This window comes from Dasypus novemcinctus, chromosome 21 (genome assembly GCF_030445035.2).
Source record: "Dasypus novemcinctus isolate mDasNov1 chromosome 21, mDasNov1.1.hap2, whole genome shotgun sequence".
In the NCBI taxonomy this organism is placed as follows: domain Eukaryota; kingdom Metazoa; phylum Chordata; class Mammalia; order Cingulata; family Dasypodidae; genus Dasypus; species Dasypus novemcinctus.
The window spans coordinates 84,917,702-84,937,063 of NC_080693.1; the positions used below are offsets into that span (position 1 = coordinate 84,917,702).

The window sequence follows — 19,362 nt, forward strand, 5'->3', positions numbered from 1 at the left end:
TCGTGTGATGTCAGGCGTGGCAGAGTGGACTCAGGACCCGACAGGGGTCCTTCGGCAGCCCTGGCCGATGGTCAGAGTCTCCATTTACAAGAACTCAACAAGTCAGGGCCGCGGCGGCCCACCTGGCACCGTTCTCGACTGCGGTGGGCAGAGGAGCCGCTCCCACTGCAGCGGTGCCGCTGTCGATCCCGCGAGGGGAGAGCCACCGAGAGCGGGCAGAACCTCTCTCTCACTACAGGGACCCAGGAGGTCGTCTGCTGAGTCAGGGCGCAGTGGCACTTGACACCTCCATGGGACCTCGGGGGTCAGGCAGCTGGTCACCAACCCCCTTGGGAGATGGGGGCCTTGTTACGGCAAGACCGCACCTGGAGGTGGGAGCATGCGTGGGTCGGCGACCCGAAGGCCCGCTGGCCTCCGCGTGGGAGCTGACTTCTCTCTCCCCTGCGGCTTGGCTGTGGCGGGGGCCAGGAGCCAGGCCCTGCCCCTGGAAGCTGCATTCCAGCCCTGGAAGGCGAGGCGTTGCGCATGCGCTGCTCACGGCCTCCAGTTGTGTCCAGTCTGGCCTCTTCCAGAGGTGGGGAATGCGTTCTGCGGCCTGGCCTGCACCCAGCTCCAGTGCCGGCCCCTGTCCTGAAGGAAGGGAGGCCAGGTGAGCGGGCGCAGCCCGGGGCTCGGGAGAAGAGCGGGCACACGCCCCCTGGCTCTGCGGGTTTTGCCAGCTGCAGCCTCGGCTGCACCGGCTATCGGCCGCGGCCTGGGGAGCGCGCTGCCGCCCTGACTGATGAGATGCTCACAGCGGGGCCGAGGGCTCCCTGCCCTCATAAATAGACCAAAGTGTGTGCATCCCCAGGGAACGCACAGGAAAGCCAGGAAGCAAAGAGCACTCGGAATAAATAATTTAAAGTCTAGTTATTATATTCCTTGCCTGGTGATGGAGAGATTGAATTTTTAGCAGGAGGACAAAGGGAAAAAAGTCTAACAAAAATTGAGGTTAAAGCACAAAGTAATACACATTTACACCTTGCCTCAGGCGGGGACCTAGTGGCCAGACATGCCGCTCTGCTTAGCTCCCGGTGCCAAGCCCTCGGGGAGCCGTCTCCTGGGCTCCGCTCAGCAGGTCCTGAGGCCTGGCGGCTCTTGGCGCCCACAGCCTCGGCGCCCCTTCCCGGCCGTGCGGAGAAGCCTGTGCTCCCTGGCGAGGCCTCCTGAGCCGGCCGCTCCCAGGGGGCTGTGCCTCCGCCCGGTTCCTGAAGACCAGGGCTCCTGCCGTGAGTGACTCAGCTGGGCTTGGAAGGCCCGCTGCCCCCGCTGCCAGGCAGCGCCTGCTGCCGACGGGCTGCGCCCAGCTCTCCCCCAGGCTGCTCAGCTCTCATCCCAGGCTGTGGGAGGTGCTAATCCAGACACCTTGGCTCCTCCTAACTGCTGCTCCCGCCTGTGCCAGAACTCTCCCGGCTCCTGTCGGACGCGCTTTCCCACTTCTGCTTAGCTGAGAATCCCAAATTAAGACTCCAAGTTCATGTTGACTTTATCCTAGAAAATGCAACCGCTTTTAGCCAGCTGATAAAACGTTCATGGAGTCTGCGGCTACAAGAGTTGCCAGGGAGCTCTGGGTTCCCTGGGGCCTCTGGGGCCATCTGATCTGACGCTTTCCTTTCGAGTACGCGAGGGGGACGAGGCTGGTCCGGGCCCTCCCCAGCCGCGGAGCGCAGCCTCGGTGCTGCTTGTCGGCCGTGCTCGGCCTCCGCTCCGGCACAGCCTCAGCAGCAGCCCGCCACACCGCCTCCTGGGGCTTCTTGCTGCCCTCCCTGGCGCAGCAAGCACGTCCGGTGTCCATCACTTGGAGAGCAACGCCTTTCCGTCCGCGACCCTGAGCGCCGCCCCGCCCTGCTCCCCTCTCCCTGGGCTCGCTTCGTTTGGGAATGCTCGCCGAGCCTTTGTGTGCAAATAAAAGCAAACCCGTCGGCCCTGGTTCTCCACCTGCCACGTGTGTCGGCCCCCCCGGCCCCCCCGGCCCCCAGCGTGGCTGGACCTGGGTGGCCCTGAGCGTGGCCCCGCTCCTCAGGAGTCGCGACCACGGCTCTGCTGGGTTTGGGGTTTGCTCCTGGAAAGGTCACCAAAGACGTTAGTGGAACAGACAAGAGAAGGCCTCTCCGGCACAGCCCAGCTCTTCTAACTTTGTACGAAACACCAGCCAGGGCCTTGCTAAGTGGCGTGTTGCTGGGCCGTAGTTCTTCCTGTGCCGTGTGGTTGAGCAGGGGCCCTAGGGAGGCCCCCACGGCCCTGAGCTGGACTTCGCCGACCCACGTCTCCAAAGCCCCTCTCCCTCATGTGTATCCACTTTTCTTCTAACTCCTGAAATAAAACTTTTTATTTGATTAAATTCAAGGCATCTTGATAGAGTTTAATTGCAATAATTGACTCTGCTTCTGCCTTAACAAAGAGCCAATCTCTCCCTCGACATCGCTGAGCAGCCGTTTCGCCTGCAGCCTGGCCACTTACTGAGCAGACGGGAGCTATTTATCGCCCTTACTGTGAAACAGTTTTGATTATCTCCTGATTACCTCTTAATTATATTGGCAGGGGAAAGGTATGCTTGGGCAAAGGGGGCCAGTCTGGGGAAAATGAAATAGATTTCACATATTTGACTACTGGAAAAGTTCTTCAGTTCATCCTGAATTTTTTTTTCCTGGATCTTTACATTTTTAGTTCTCATTTTGACCCTGTCACATGCTGATATGCAGCTTCATTGGTCTAATATGGAGTTCCTTTAGTCTCTCAGGAAGCCACCCAGCAGGAAGCAGGGACTGCTGTACTAGGAAACCAAATCCAAGTCCTGATCATCAGTTTGTTTCCATGAGGAGCATATTTCTGGAAGAAAAGGAAAGTTAGAACCAAAGAGTGCTATATCCACGGGAATGAATGCTCTTTATTCTGTGGCCGCGAAGAAAGCGAGCTGATTATTTGAATGCTGTTTAGAATCATCGACTGTTAATGGCAGAAGATCAGCGCTCTCTGTCCCTGACCTCGACTCCGCAGGAAACTCCGCCAAGGCCTTTTCATTGTGCGTCTGGCCTCACGACGACCGCAGGATGGGGCTTTGCTTGCCAGCCCATTTCACAGAGGGCAAGCCCAAAGGCCCGGGAGGGTCAGGGCGGGTGTCCAGCCCTCTGGCCTCCAAGCAGGGGACTGAGGCTGGAAAGGGCCAGTTGCTCCCCCCAGCCAGCTGCCTTGTGGCAGAGCAGGAAATGGAGGCCAGGTCCGGTGGCTTTCTATTGGGTGCTTTTCCCTCCCTCCTCTTTCCTAAACCACACCGGGCCGCTCTGTGGGCACAGTGGTCACACTCATTTATTCCTCCACTCAGTCAGCAGACTTCCTGAGGACCTGCAGTGCTGGTGCTGGGCAGCAGCTGGCAGCGGCTGGATGCGAGAGCAGCTGTGGGGCGTGAGAAACAAAATTTGAAAGTAGACCAGAGCCAGCGTGTACCAGGCTTGACCACAGCGAAGCGGGAAGCAGATGGCAGTGCAGGGGTGAGAGTGGATGCTGAGGCCAGCCAGGAGGCGCCCCGACCATGGATGCAAGTGTGCGGCAGGGGGACAGAGGCCCCAGCTCCCCCCGCCACTCCCCAAGCTCAGAGACTCCAGGATCTTATGGTTGTTGGGTTCCATTCCCTCATGCCTGCACGTCCTGCCATGGAACTGGTGGCCTGGAGCTCGCAGGAGCTCTAAGTTGTTTGGAGCAGAGCGGGCGGTGTAATCCCAAGTAAGAAAGAAAGCACCCAGGAAGAGCTGGTGGAGCCAGACGGGGGAGAGGGCCCGGGGCCCCGACGCTCGGGGTGGTGATGGGAGAGCAGCGCCAAGGGGAGGGCAGCAGCCCTCAAGGAGGACCAGAGGTCAGGAGTGTCATGTGTTGGAGGCAGACTTGGCCCAGTGGTTAGGGCGTCCGCCTACCACATGGGAGGTCCGCGGTTCAAACCCCAGGCCTCCTTGACCCGTGTGGAGCTGGCCCATGCACAGTGCTATGCGCGCAAGGAGTGCCCTGCCATGCAGGGGTGTCTCCGTGTTGGGGAGCCCCACACGCAGGGAATGCACCCCATAAGGAGAGCCACCCAGCATGAAAAAAAGTGCAGCCTGCCCAGGAGTGGCGCCGCACACACGGAGAGCTGACGCAGCAAGATGTAGCAACAGAAAGAGACATGGATTCCCAGCGCCGCTGACAAGCATGGAAGCAGACACAGAAGAACACACAGCGAATGGACACAGAGAGCAGACAGCTGGGGGGTGGGAAATAAATAGATAAATAAATAAAGCTTTTTTTTAAAAAAAAGGAGTGTTGTGGTGAACAGAGGCCACAAGCTGCAGAGGCCACAGGGGTCTTAGTGAGGGGCCCCTCCGGGGTGTGGCGCCGACCGTGGACTGTGGGTGCTGCCTTGTGAAGCCACTGCACCACGCTGGCCCCCACTGCGTCCCACCCACCATGCATCTTCCTGCCACTCGTCCTTGGCCCCACGTCTTCCCTCTCCAGAATTTCTTCCCTCGGATATCCACACGGGGGTGTCATCTTCACGTGGGACCCTGGTTGTGAAATCAGTGGGGGGGGGTAGGAGGCGGCCAGGGGCTGGTTCCCGGCCGGTCCCCTCCGCGGAAAGCCCGTCGGCTGGCCCTGCAGAGGGGGGCTCCGCTGGCCGGGGCTGCTTCCCCGGAGGGCCAGGGAAGGGCTGCCCCTCCTGCTCGTTGGCCCCACACAGCTCCTTCTACCCGTTAGGACGCCAGTGCTTTTGTCTTACCACTGTGGCAGCAGAGGACCGGCAGGTGGGGATGGGATGGCAAGAGGTGGGCCAGCGCCAGGCGAGGCTGCAGAGGACGCAGGGCCTGGGTCCCGGGCGGCCTGCGGCCACTTCCAGCCAGCTGCATCCTCGTCCTTTGCAGGAAGGGTGGGCGCCCAGCCGGGGTGAAGATCGAGCTCACTGAGTCCCCGGGAGGGCTGGGCGGACAACTCCCTGCCGCCTCGCTGCCAGGGCCTGCCCATGTCCCACAGGTGCGGCGCTCACGGGCAGTGCCCAGCCACCTCCGCCCTGGGTCTGCTCGCGCTCCTGAGACAGCGGAGGGAGTGCAGGCCCACAGAGGTGGAAGGCCTGGGCGCACCCCTTCACTCCCGTGCGTGCCCAAGGGGCTGGCCTCCAGCCCCACCTGTGTGCTGGGGCACGCTTTGAAGACAAGCCAGCTTGCTGGCATCTCAAAGAGAGAAGGCACCGTGGAGAATTCAATCCAGGGCTCCCCCCCGTTCTCACCAGCAGCTGGCCGGTGACCTCCACTCACAGCCGGAAGGAGGTCAGGTGCTCACAGGTCTGGGACCCCAGTCGACTGGCTGAGGACAAGCCTAAGGGGGCTCCGGACCGATGAAGGCTCAGAGGCTGCCCTTGGCCTGCGGGGAGAGCAGGGCTGTTCCGGGGTGGGCGTGACGGGTGTCGAGGATGCAGCCCTGGCCTTCTCCCTGAAGCGGGTCCCTCAGCGGGGCTGGCCGTGGCTCGCTGACTGGCCCTGAGAGGCTGTTTGTCTCCCGCTCTCTGTGTTTTAATCCCCTCCCTGGCCAGCCCTTCCAGCCTGCCGGAGTTGTCACTGGCAGAGTAACAGGGCAAGTTGTTAGGAAGCAGCAACAGATAGTGCCCAAGGGCTGGCCTTGCCCGGTAGATGGTGGACATCGCGCCGAGTTCCTCCCCGGTCGTGGCTCTCCACCTTGTACATAAGGAGACTGAGGCTTGGAGAAGGCACGTACGGAAATTCTGTCCTAGTTTTGCAACCTTTATGTAAGTCTAAAAGTCGTTCAAAATAAAAAACTTACATATCTTTAAAAATTACCCTGAAGTGCACATAGAGGAAAATATACCGAACTTCTCTGTGAACTTCACCTGTGACCTCTCTGGCTTTGAACCCAAGCGCATCAAGTCTCTGTTGTGGTTTGGGACTGTTAGACGTTTCCTGAAAGAGCAGATGCCACCGAGACAGGCCTCAGAGCTGCTGGAGTACGCAGGCTCCGTGCACCCTTCCCCAGAGCTCCACGGCTCTCGTGACGCAGCGCACGTCGTCCTGCAGTCGTGCCTGCCGCGCCCGCAGCGCTGCTCAGGCCCAGCATCCAAGGCGGCCTGTGCATGCCTGCGTGCGGCTCCTCTCCAGGACCGGAGGCTGCTCCTGCCCCGGGGGATCTGGGGTGGAGGAGACCGGGGAAGTGGGAGTGGGAAACTAGCGTGAGCCAGGCCCTGAGGCCGCTAGAAGGAGCCGGTGACGGTGGCTGAATTCACGCGGCTACATCGGGGGCTCCTGAGACCACAGGCTGGCCCTTTGCTCCTAGACCCCAACTGCCGCTGCCTTTCCTGATCTAGGCGACGCGCCCGACTGCTGCTGCTCCTCACGATGGCACTGGCCGTCTCAGCCGCCGCAGGGCGCCTCAGTGCTCCACGCAGAATCTGCTCCCGTTTGCTCAGGAAGTGCCTCTGTTCTTTCAGTAACTGCAGCAGAAACTGGGGAGGGTCCTTTATTTTCCCCAACTTTTTTTTTTCATTTTAAAGAGAAAGAAATGTAAGCATACAGTGGTTCATGCAAGCCCCAGAGCAGGGAGAGCTGGTACTGGGCTCCCTCCTGGTGGCTCCTGGGGTGCCACGTGGATAAGCTCTGGACGGCTGTGCAGAGCGTCCCAGCCACAGGTCACTCCCCCCTGCACGCCGGGGCCTCCCCCACCCTTGGCCGCCCAGGCAGGGGCCGCCCCCACGCCCGACACGTTCCCCTTGCGGCGTGCTCTGCATTGCTCGGCCCTCCGCCCTGTGCGGCTGACGAGTGACGCGCCGTGTTCCTCCGCTCTCTCCCCAGGCAAGCCTGGGACCTTGCCGTGGACATCTGTCTCTCCCAGCTGCCGACGATCATCGAGGAAGGCACCGCGTTTAGGGTGAGTCCTCGGGAGGGCGTCTGCGTGGGGCTCCTGGCTCTGCAGGCTACAGTCTACTGCCCGCAGCCGTGGGCAAGCCGTGGGACTGACCAGGCAGCCGTGAGGGTTGTGACAGGCCTACGGTGTTGCTGCTGTGAATCTGCTTTCCTCAGTGCAAACTTCTTACCCCCAGGAGAGGGGTCGGGGTTATCCATACAAGCCTTTTAACCGGGTGCACAGAATTAAAGGTTCCCGAGACTTGTCGCAGAGTGACCCACAACTAGAAACCTGGGGATCTGATGCTGAGCCGAAAAGGGACATCGGGGCCCCTGGCCACTCCCCCGGGCGACGGGGTCGCGTTCAGCACCTGCTCGGGGGTGTAACTCCACCTGGAGGGCGCTCTCGGCTCCCACCAGCAGCAGCTCCGCGCGCCTCTGCCCGGGCAGCTTCTGTTCTAGCTCAGGAGCCCTTTGCTGAGTGTTGGCTTTGTGCGGGCCCCGAGGTGGGGTGTGAGGGAAGCAGCGCAGCCCCTCCGTGCAGGAGATTCCCAGGCAGGCCATTGCAGCGCATGACCCGAGCCGGGGCTGTGCGCCGGCTGTGGAGGGGCCCACGAGGGTTCTGAGGCCTTGAGGATGAGTGGGGTTCCCGGGAAGAAGCGGGCACCCCTGGACGAGGGGCAGCACGAGCAGCAGTTCTAGAGGCAAAACCAAGCCCGGACAAAGCCTCAGGGCTGTCGTGTCAGACTTGGCCACATTGCCGCACCCTGCTGCGCGACCATGGCACGTTATGCAGGCGCCCTGTGCCCCGATTTCCTCACTTTTTTTTTTAAGACTATTTATTTACTCCCCCTGCTCATTTGCACGCGCTGTGTGCTCTGTGTCTGCTTGTCTTCTCTTTAGGAGGCACCAGGAACCAAACCTGGGACGTCCCATGTGAGAGAGAGGGACTCAGTCACCTGAGCCACCTCAGCTCCCTGGTTTGGTGTCTCTCATTGTCTTTCCTCTTCTTGTTGCATCATCTTGTTGCGTCATTTCGCCACACCTGCCTGTTGCGACAGCTCACTGTCTTTCTCGTCTTTCCAGGAGGCACCGGGAACTGAACCCAGGACCTCCCATGTGGTGGGCGGGAGCTCAGTCACTTGAGTCACATCTGCTTCCTGATTTCCTCACTTTAAAATGGACGTTATAGGGAAGTGGGTGTAGCTCAGTGGTTGAGTGCTGGCTTCACACGTACAAGGTCCTGGATTCAATCCCCTAAAAATAAAAGGGCGTTAGAACCGCATCCAGTTCATGGGGCATCGCAAGGACTGGGGAATTAATAGGACAGGGCCTGGCGTGTGGCCCTGCCACGTGAGGGCATGACCCTTGGCCTGTCCCACAAGGACCGCTGCTCACAGAGGCCCGGGCAGCCTCGTCTGGGGAAGGCTAAGGGCACTGCAGGCATTTTCACGCTCAGTGTGCGTGGAAACCGAGGCTGCTTCTAGCCTCCTGGGGGGGGCATGGGTGGACGTGCATGTGTGTGTGTGGCGTGTGCGTTCTTTAACTCCTCACTCCCAGGCACTTTGAAGTGCCCCACGGTGGGATTCCTGGGCTCGGGGGCTTTTAAAAGGTCTTCCCTCTCTTTATTTTTAAATCTTATGTTGCTTACCTCTATTTTGCTCCGTTTTTTTTTTTTAACATTTCATTATAAAGGTGTTTAAAGCTACACAGGTTGAAAGCGTTTTACGGGGAGCACCCATGCACCACTCTGGTCCCACGGCTACCTTCAGCACCCCTGCCCTGTCACGTAGGCCCCTCCATCCCCCGTCCACCCCTGACGCACCGTCGTCTTGTGCTGGATTCTTTGCGCTCACTTCCTGGTGAGTTGCAGGCGGCCTTGCACTCGCAGGTCTGAGGCTGCACGCCGGCTCGGCCTTGGCCCTCAGGCCTCTCCACGCCAGGCCTCCCACCTGCTGACCCCGAGACGCAGGCCCGGGGCCTTGTCCCACTCATCAGGCCTCGTGGAAAGCAATGCGAACGCCACGCACGACACCCACCTCCTCCACCCAGGGCTGGGGCCCCGGGCTAGCACGGGAAGCGGGCTGCGGAGACCTCTGAAAACTGGCTGTTTGGGCTTTTTTGTTCTAGATGCTTTCTCACGCCCAGTTTTCCTCTGTCCTTGGAAGAGATGAGAACTGGACGCCCCTCTGTAGAATGATGCAGTTCCTGTTTGGATGTGCCCTTTTAAAACAAGTCCTGTCTCAGGGCCAGGGACCTTCACAGCCTATCTTTTCTCAGGCATCCTAACACTTCCCCTCTAAACTGTGATCATCAGCATTCTGCATTTGGAAGCACTGCAGAAGGCACTGCTGTGGACTGCATACTAGCTTTCTGATTTGGTTTTCACCTGTTTTGGAAGCATAATACATGCAGAAAACTGCATAGATCGTTAAGTGGACAGTCTGATGAATTTTTGCCCTCACATAACCGGCACCACATCCAGCACCAGAACGCTTGCAGCACCCCAGCCCCTCTGTGCTCTGGCCACAGCTCTCCGCCAGGCCACCACAAAGGGTTTTTACTTAGATGGACTCAGGCCGTGGCTGCCTGGGGTCTGCCTTTTTTATTCGGCATCAGGCTAGCTGCGTGGTGTGGCACATTCTTACTGCAGCGTACAGCACGTCATGCACACGCTCTGAGGTGCGCAGTCCCGTCCGTAGCCAGTGCCGTCCTGAGTCTCCGGTCTGCGGCCACTGGTCAGGGTGTGGCCCAGTGCTGGGCAGGGTCCCTCACGTCAGCGCCTGAAGCAAAACGCTGTATTTAAAATCTTGAGACTCGGTTCTTTCTGGATTTACCTTGACTGAGTTTTCTGGCCTCCCCTTAAATTCTGCCTCCCAGGCGCGAGTCTTCACCTCACCCTCACCCCCGGGCGGAGCTGCTGATGGGCGCAGTGCACCCTTCTGCTGGGTGGAAACTCCCCGCGTCGGGGTTCTGGGCGGCAGGTACGCTCCGCTTCCCTGTGGTTGAAGCAGATTTCGCGCCTTGGTCCGGCTTAAGAGTTGGGGTTTACCGGCTCACAGCATGGAGGCTGGAAGAAGGCCAAGCCCCACATGGTCAAGGCGGCGTCAAGGCGAAGCTTCTTCCCCAAAGCCTGGCGCCGTGGGGCCAGCTGCCGGCCGTGCTTGGTCCTGGGCACCTCTGGCACGTGGCTGAGCGCGCGGCAGCCGGTCCTCTGGGTGCCATTGGATTGCAGCTCCTTCTTTCCTGCGGCCTTCTCTCCGTTTGACTTCATTTTGCTTATAAGGGACCCCAGGCAGCAGGATCTGACCCGCCCTGACTGTGCGGGCCTCGCCTCACCTGCAGCCGCCTCGTCCAGAGGGCCTGCTCGTGGTGGCCGCACCTGCAGGGGCAGGTGACGTTTGAGGGCCTGCTCTCCTGGCACACGCAGAGCCTGCCCTGCACACAGGGTGTGCACGCGCTCAGGTTCCGTAGATGCCCCCGGACCGTTGTCCAAAGCAGTGCGCCCTGCTCACCCCCACCGGCTGCGGGGAGCCTTCGCAGCCGCGTCCTCCGCCTCAGGGTCGCAGCCTCTGCTTTGCCATCGTCTGTCTGCGTCTTTGGGGAAGGGCATTCCGCTGAGATGGTGGCTGTTGATAGAGTTGAGCGATGCTTGGTGTTTCTCTTTTGAAATTTGTTAAGGTGGGGTGTTTTTTTTTTGCCGTTTTTCTTTTGTGTTGTTTCTTGTTGATTGCTAGTGGGTCTTTATATATTCCAATTGTCATATATGTGTATTGTGAGGTCAGCAACTTTACAGTATTGAGGCTTCTAATCCATGAACGTGGAATATATATTCATGTACTTAGATTTTCATTTGTTCTCAGTAGTGATTTATTAGATTTATTCCTATGCGTTTATTGTTTATGCTTTTGTAAATGGTATCTTTTAAATTTCATTTTGTGTTTTCTCCTTATTTGGGTGTATGTTGTTTACAAGTGGTTTTGTATAGTAACACTACTGAATTCTCTTCGTTATTCTAATGGTTCACCCATAAATTGCTGAGTTTGTGTTAAAGCCTTCTTTTCAGATACACAGAAAGCCTAGCCCATGTCACTTTTCCAAAGCCAGCGGTGGAAGTGACACCTTTTAATGAATGATGAAACAGCATTCTCTCTGAATTGGGGGTTCATTGGTGCAGGGAGGGGACCAGGAGAAGGAAGCTTTGTGCACAGGGGAAAGCTTGGGAGGGTCACCGTCGAGGGGCTTAAGGGGCTCCTGTGCGCTGAGCTGGCCGTGAAGGCGCCGACCGCGGCTTCCTCGGGTTCCTGCCACGTACTCGAGTGTTGACCCCGGGCGGCAGGTGCACGGCCGCCCCCACCACACACGTGGCCAGCGCTGGAGGTCTCCTGGCGAGGAGAGCAGGGCGTTCTGCCTTTTCTCCTGCACAGAGCAGGCACTCCAGCGATGAACAGCATGTGAAAGTCTAAGAGCTGATTTGCAAGGAGAGGAGAAGACGCTTCATTCTCTGAATGACCTGACTTCCCGCAGACTAACGGTTTTTCCGGGAGTCTGATTATTCTCCGAGTGTGGGGGAGGGGCACATGATTAGATTTTCTTTTTAAACCCGATTTATGAATAATTCACATTTAAATACAGGAAAATTGCTTTGGGAGCGCCATTCCAGCTCCACAGATTGCCCTCCAAATGCAATTCACTTTTACATTTAAGATGACTTGGCGAGAGCGTTAATTCCTCAACAAGGGGCCCTCGCTGACATCTCACGCGCCCCGGCCGTGGTGGCCACCGTGTCCTCAGTGGACAGCCTTCCCACGGCTCTGGCTCCTTAGGGGCCAGAGCCCGATCCCTGGCTCAGCCGCCTCAACGGGGCGCTTTCCTTCTGGGGAGCAGGCAGGAGGGCTCCCTCCCTGCCCTCTTTCCTTCCACCCAGCCCCCTGCGGAGCGCCTGCTGACTTTTCCCATTGGAGATGAACAGGAAGTGAGTCGGAAGAATAAAGAGAGTAGGGGGACGTGGTCAGTGGATGGGAAGGAGAGAGCTTTAGGCCTTGGGTCTTTATTTGGGGCTGGTGGAAGGTGGTGAGTGAAAAGGACTCTGGGCTGGTCAGTTGAGCAGCCCTCCCACTGCCACGGCCTTTCCGCTCCCAGACCTCCTTGCCACGCCCATCCTCCCTCGTGCCATGGCCCGCCCTGGTCCTCGTCCTGGCCGTGCTGACTGTAAGCACAGGCTGAGCACAGACAGAGCTGGGGGCCCCGCTGCGGACTCTCTGGCTGACCCCCTTGGCTCTGACTCGCAGTCCACGCCCACTGGCCACCCTCGCCCCCACCCTCTGCGGCCGGCAGTCAGCCTCAGGCCTGCCTTCCCCTTCGCTCTGCTCTCCGCTCCACGGTCAGTCTGGGCGCTTGTTCCCCACTGGGTTCATGGCCCCACTCATTACCCAGCCCAGCCTGCCCTGAGCCCACCCGGAGCCCACCCTCATACTCAGCCGTTCCTGGTAGACCCCGGCCCTGCTGTGAACTTGCCTGTGAGCACAACAGGCTGCCCAAAGACAGACTGCCCACAGTCCCCTGGCCCCCCTGCCCCCTCGCCCGTAGCCTCTCCACTCTGCCTGGCTCCACTGCCCGTCCCACTCCTGGGTGAGACCTGCGTTTCTTGCTTCGCTGAAGAAACAGCCACTCGAGAATGTCTGCAGGTCTTCACCTCCCGCCTGCCCACTTGCCTGCCCTGTGGCCCATGGACATGCCTTCCCTCTGCTCTGGGTACCAGGCACGGTGCCAGCCCAACCCCCTGGCCCCCCCAGGCTCCCCCAGGACCTTTCCCTGTCTCTCCTCCATTGTCAGGTTCCACCTGTGTGCTAAACAAACCTGCCATTGTTCTCTCGCCTCTACAGAAGCCTTTTCTCCTCCAAGCTCCAGTCCGTCACTCACTTTCTCGTTCAAGGCCCTGCCTGTACTTGAGTCTCCTGCTCTACCTCGAGCCACAGTAGCCGCACTGCTGCCCCGTTCTAACGGCCACCAGTGACCGCCATATTGCTAAGCCCAGCAGTGCGCTGAGACCTGGGCCTCGCCAGCCCCCGCCGGCGCTCTCCTGCCCGGCGCTCTCCTGCCCGCAGCACTTCCCTCCGCGGCTGCCAGGCTCCACACGCACCTGCTTTCCCTCCGCCGCCCTGGCCTTCTCCATCGCCTTTGCTGGCGCCACCTCCTCTCCCTGGCCTGGAAAACGCCGTGGTGCGCTAGGCCAGCCGTGGGCTCCTCTTACCCGCCTACCTTAGAAGCGTCTGTGTGCAGGACACTCCTCAGGGCCCTCCCGCCCAGGCCTTGGGCATCCCACTCCATGTGCGTGTCCAGGGCGTCCCAAACGCCGCGGTCCCCGACCAAGGAGCTGCCGTTCTCCAGCACCGCCCTTGCCGTTGCTGCCGCCAGAAGCCTGGCTGTCCTCGCCCCGCGCCATCTGTGCACCCAGGCCCCACCGTGGTGCAGGGCTGGAGTCGGCAGCTCCGCGCGCTCTGCAGAGCGGCGCGCGCTGCCCGCTTCTCGCCACCTTCTCTGGGCTCCCGAGGCTTCCTCGAGTGGGTGAGGGGGCTGGGGTGGGAGCGCGAGGCCCCAGGAGGCCGGCCTGACCGCTCCCTGCGCCTCCACAGCACAGCCCCTTCTTCGCGGAGCAGCTGACAGCGTTCCAGGTGTGGCTCAGCATGGGCGTGGAGAACAGGAACCCCCCGGAGCAGCTTCCCATCGTCCTACAGGTGAGTCCCCGACCCTGGGCCGGCCTGGAAGCCCTTCACCTGGGGGGGGGGCGGTGTCTGGAACAGCAGGCTCGCCCTGCTCCTGCCGGCGTGCTCTGGGCAGGCGGCCCTTGGCACACTCGGCACACAGTCACGCGCCCTGCGCACTGGAGCCCACGGCATCTGCTTCCTGGAGGGCCTCCGGTGCGCCCTCCCCCCCCCGGCCTGCCGTCACCACCCTCCCCATCGCACACGCTTAGACCCTGGGGAGGGATTGATGAGATGCTGCTGCCGACGAGCCCCGTTCCAGCACAGCTCGTGGTATCACCGCCTCCTTCCCTTTGGAAGAACACAAGGTGTAAATCCATCCCTGGATAGGTCAGGGGCATGCCCACATCCTAGTGGGCACCCCGGCGGGTGTCAAGGCAGCTCGCGGCCTGCGCCCCCTGCTCTCCCGTGGCGGTTCTGACTGTTGGATGAGAAGCACACAACTTCCAGACGTGCTGTAGGATTGCCCACTTCTCACCTGTGCCCCACCCCCCCAGTTACAGAAGAAATGTGTTCCAGTCTCTTAAAGTGAGTTACTCCATCGGCATGTCCACGCTGGCCCGTGGCTTTTAAAGCCTTTTGATGTCCCAGTCCAGGACATCTGGCACACCTGGTACACCTGGACAGCCGCTGCAGGTGCCTTGCACGTGGCAACGTCGCTGCAGCTCGCGCTGCATGTGTGGCCCCTGGTGGGCCGGCAGATCCGTTGGTGGTTCCTGCTCTGCTCCTCTTGTGGTTAGTGAGATGAGATGGGATAGAACGGGGCAGGGCGGGGTGGAAACTACTAGAGTTCATTGCAGGTGTGAGATTAGGAAGAGACCGTGAGCCTTCTCTTCCAGCAAATGTGCACTTCTGTGGAGGTGGGTAACAATGTATTTTCCTTGGGTTCAATGTCAAAAGAGTTTGAAAACCACTGGTCAGTGTGGACCTCAAGGTCTAATAACTCCAGAACCTGGAAAACTGTGGTTGTCGTGCTTGCCTCTGCAGTTACACCCATTTCCAGTTCTCAGGTGGAGAGCACAATCTCTCTCCACGCAGCGGGTATGAAATCCTGAGAGCTGGTGGGTAGGACACCTGCCCGCAAGCTGCCTTTGCCCCGTGGCATCGGAACATGAGTCTCGTCCTGCACCTGTCCAAGGACTCCACTCCCTCCCTTGCCAGGCGTGGGCTGGCGTCCCTGTGCAGGCTGCTAACCCCACTGTGCGGACAGCACCGTCCTCCCCGAGGCCACGTGCTCGCTTCTGAGAGGCCATTTGAGAAATGGATGCAGTTCATCTCCGCCCCCCGGAACGTGGCGGCCGTCCTTCTGGGATGTGGTCAGCTCTGCCACCACACTAGCTGCACCTGCAGGCTTTGACAATGGTTTACAGGCGTCACAGCTGAGGGACCCCTGGGTCGGGACTTTGCCCCAAGACTCTTGGGCAGCAGAGAGAGGATTTGAGGGAGGAAAAAGGGCCACGTGAGTGCCGTCACCGTGCAGGAGTGCCCACTCTTGCCAGCATGGGCACCATGCCAACACACGGGATGTTCTGCTGTCTGTATATCATGGGTGCAGCTTTTCTACATTATGAAAGAATTCAGTGGAGCGGGTGGAGCTTAGGGGTTGAGCACCTACTTCCCACGTATGAAGTCCTGAGCTCAATCCCTGGTCCCTCCTGGAAAAAAAAAATCATTCAAGCCACTCTTAGATAGTGTAAATGATTCAGACTTAAAATAAGAACAACTGGCGGTGGACTTGGACCAGTGGTTAGGGCGTCCGTCTACCACATGGGAGGTCCAAGGTTCAAACCCCGGGCCTCCTTGACCCGTGTGGAGCTGGCCCATGTGCAGTGCTGATGCACGCAAGGAGTGCCGTGCCACGCAGGGGAGTCCCCCACGTAGGGGAGCCCCACGTGCAAGGAGTGCACCCCGTAAGGAGATCCGCCCAGTGCAAAAGAAAGTTCAGCCTGCCCAGGAGTGGCACCGCACACACGGAGAGCTGACACAACGAAAAGAGACACAGATTCCTGTGCCGCTGACAACAACAGAAGCAGACAAAGAAGACACAGCAAATAGACACACAGAGAACAGACAACTGGGGTGGAGGGGAGAGAAATAAATAAATCTTTAATAAATAAATAAAATAAGAACAACTGTTTCTCTTTTATGCTTCTGAATTAGTTTAATTTAAGATTGCAAGGTAAGCTGAAAACAAAATTTCAAAACAAAAAGCAACAGTAACAATAAAACAAAAAGAAACTGAGCATTTAGCCAAAGCCAGCCCTTTTGCTTTTAAATGGACAGAGGAAGGGGCCAGGCGTGCCTGCGGCCAGCGGGGGGTGGGCATCCCAGCGGGAGGCGCTGCTCCCACAGCTCCTGTGGGGCCACCCCGGCCACCAGGATTTCCACCACAAGAGGCGGTGGCATTTGTCCAGACGCTCCTGACCTTCCTGTGTGGTGCTCCCTGGCAGGGCAGGATCCAGCCTGTTAAACCCAATGCTGAGGTCTGGCATCAGGCCTTTTGGAAGTGGCCTTCTGCTGACTTCTCTTTAATGTTCCATTTAGCGTCCACACTCCCTCAGGAAAGGCAAAGAGCTGTTAGTGCCAGCACTCTGGTGCCAGAGTAAGAGAAAAGAGCCCAGTGAAGGAAGAGGAGGGCGTTTTCCAAGCGATACTCCAGCAGCGAGAAGCAGCAGGCCCTTTGTCCTTACCCAGGGGTCTGCCTCCGGGCTGCGCCCGGGCAGATGGTGGGCGAAGCGCCCTTGAAAAGAAGACGAGTGCGGCAGGAGGCGGCCACTCGCGGAGGGCGGCCCACGTGTCAGCCTCTTTCTCAGGAACTGGGTGAGTGTCACCGTGTTTTCTCTGAAGAAGCTTCATCTGTGCCAAAGCATGGGCCCCACTGTCCATGAATTATCCTCTAGGGCTGCAGCAAGTCAGAAAACATTCCTTACCTGAAAGAGAATTTTAATGCAGGAACTTTTCAAAGCTTTTCGAATCTCTCCTCCTTTTGCCAGAGGCCAGAGAATTTTCTCCACCCACGATCTCAGTGGCATTAGCTGACTACGGTGCAGCGTCAGGCAGGATAGACGCGCCAGCCCAGCTATTGGGAGCTCCTCATAACAGTGGAAACGGGGAGCCAGGCCTCTCCTGTGGGCCTTGACGTCCTGCGGCCTTTCAGAAATACAAACCAGCAGGCGTGAGGAGAAGGTACAGCGCTTAAAAGCCAAACGCCTTGGGGGGACCAGCTCACCGAGTTCAGGTTCCTGGAACACACATCGATAAATCGATGTCTGAGGAAAGAAACAAAGCAAAGCAACGGGCACTTGACGTTTTCCCATTGCGCTCCCTGGCCGTGCTTACAGGGCGCAGGCGCTTTCGCGGAGCCCTCTCCTTGCGCCTCCCAGGTGGCCAGGGGTGAAGACGCCCCAGGCAGAGAGAGACTGTCTCGCTGTAGGAAAAAGGGGAAGAAAGTGATGCTGGACGGCGAAATTTCAGTGCTTTCACATTGGGTTTGCAAAAATCAATATAGGCATTTCCCTGGGAAAACCATGTTGGCTTTCATCACATTGTTTTATTTACAAATAGAGTTTTCAGTCTGAAAGTCCAGGGTTATCGCTAGGGAGCTGCGAAGAACCCAGAGGCACGGAGGTCAGAGGTCAGCCGCTCCAGAATCCCTGATGGTCAGAAGGATGGACCTGGAATCTCAACCTGCAGCTCTGCCAGGAAGCCTCTGCTGACTCAAGGCAAAATGGAACCGGTTCCCTTAGCAAGCGCGGTTTCCACACGGGTGTTCATGTAGCCTGCATCAATTGTTAATGTGGAAGGGCACAAATAAAATGAAAGTCATTCAGTAACTCGTTCAGTTCATCCTTTATTGCTGCAGTTTCCACCAGTCCTGGGACAGTCTAAAATGGGAATACTTATATCTGTTTAAATATTTAGATGTATACACACACACACACAAAGGCCAGTCCTTCATTATTCTAAAAGTAAGTTTAATTTGCATTGGGTTTCAATTTTGTAAAAATATTAAGCAACAGAAGGAATGGAAAAGAAGGTGTAATGTTTGCAAAAACAAAATACTTGGCATCTTCCCCAATACTGGTTGTTGCTGAGGTTTATTTTGGAATGAAGCGTTAGGGGCCCAGCCTACACTCCCGGCTGCGCGCGGCCTCCGGGCGCTCCCGCGGTGGATGCCACCGCTCTGCAGAAGCCAGGACAGCCCCACCACGCCCGTGGGCCCCTCCCCTCCTGACTCCTCTGGGGTGAATGGCGCGGTGACCGAGACCTCCCGCTGCGAGGCGGGGTGCCCCCCGGCCAGGGCTGGCAGCTTTGTCTTGAGAGCCGTTGCTCCTGCTGCCAGCTGTCCGAAGGTGACTTACCAGAAACAGTTCAGTGTTCTCCGAGGGAGAAGGGAGCTAGAAGCCGAGCTGGTCTCGTAGCTGCAGGAGTGCGCGCTGTCTTTGATTTTCACAGGCTGCAGCGGAGAGTAGGCGCTGCCAGGCACTGCCGCGCTGTGGCCAGGCCGGAGTTCTCTGGGAGCCCCTCAGCTCAGGCAGGCAGGCAGGCAACCCTGCCGAAAGGTGGGGCCCAGAAACTATGCTAAAACAGAGTGAAGATTTACTGTGAGGCCCCTTCTCGCCTTGATGTCATTCAATTATCGGGAGTGAGCCCGAGTCACGCGTTGTCTTCTCCATTTTTCTCAATAAGAAACCCAAAGCCTCCGGAAGGTGAGTCATTTGAGCCCCACCATTAGTAGGTGAGAGGGCCAGGATCTCCTGCCAGGTCACCTAAACTTCCCACAGGCTCGCTTTGACCCTCGAAACTGCCACCTCGGGCACAGAGGCCTGTGGGCCCCGGGAGCTACGTCCCCGCAGGGGCCCGGTTCCAGCACCTGCGCCTCACCTTTCCCCCTCCCCGGTCAGGGACTCCCTCACACCCAGACTGTGAAAGCCTACCGCGCACACGGAAACGTCCTCCCGCAAGGAGCAGGCGAATCGGGGGACCTTCCTGGGGCTTGACCCCTGATTCCAGGTCCCAGGCTGCTCCTCCACCTGGGGAGGCCCCAGCCTCCGAGCCCCTGCCCCTCCTGTTCCCGCCACCCTCCAGCAGTGGCCCCTGCACGCCCTTGCCTCCTCCAGCTCCCACCTGCGCCCTCCCCCTCGCGAGAACACTTCCTGAAGGGCTTCCGTCCAGGACGCAGCAGCAGCCTTGCTCCCCGGTCCTCTGGCTCCTCCTAGAGCTCCTGCGCTGCTGCCTCCCGGAGCACTTGCCTTGGGAGCACTCACTTCCCACAGCCCCAGTGATGCTGCCCCCCCCCACACTCCTGCCCGCCCCTTCCTCTGGATTTCTTCTCCCACACCCAGCCCCCAGTCGGCTCCTCCAGGCCCATGCAGGCGGTGCCATGTCCACAACCCACTGCCCCAGCGCTTGCTCTGCCTCTCCCACAGGCTTTCAGGCTGGAGGGGATGTGGTACGTCAGTGCAGACGTGCAGGCCCTGAAGTTCACTTCTGGGTTTATCCTCGTGTGAATGTGCAGAGACGTCCAGGTCAGGATGTTGACCGCAGCGCTGTTACGATGGCAGGAAGTTAGCACACTCAGCCTCCAGCCGCAGGAGGCCGTGCACAAACGATGGACATTCGTGTAAATGCAGTGCTGTGCGGCCTGGGGACGGGGGCCTTATACAGACCTAGCAGTGCGGAGCCAT

General features: G+C 58.9%; 1 protein-coding gene and 1 long non-coding RNA gene across 3 annotated transcripts in view; one reads left to right on the forward strand and one right to left on the reverse strand.

Moving 5' to 3' along the window:
- The window catches only part of RPTOR (regulatory associated protein of MTOR complex 1), a 434,359-nt gene that overhangs the window by 326,329 nt on the left and 88,668 nt on the right, over positions 1-19,362 (forward strand). For both annotated transcript variants that reach the window (XM_058284855.1, XM_058284854.2), the window contains exons 11-12: positions 6,861-6,936; positions 13,547-13,648. In XM_058284855.1, the coding sequence (XP_058140838.1) occupies positions 6,861-6,936; positions 13,547-13,648 (178 nt within the window). The remainder of the gene's footprint in view (positions 1-6,860; positions 6,937-13,546; positions 13,649-19,362) is intronic.
- On the reverse strand, positions 895-13,552 carry LOC131275112 (uncharacterized). The gene is made up of 2 exons (XR_009182567.2): positions 13,173-13,552; positions 895-8,168 (listed from the first exon to the last, which is right to left on the reverse strand). It is a non-coding gene; the product is annotated as an uncharacterized lncRNA (long non-coding RNA).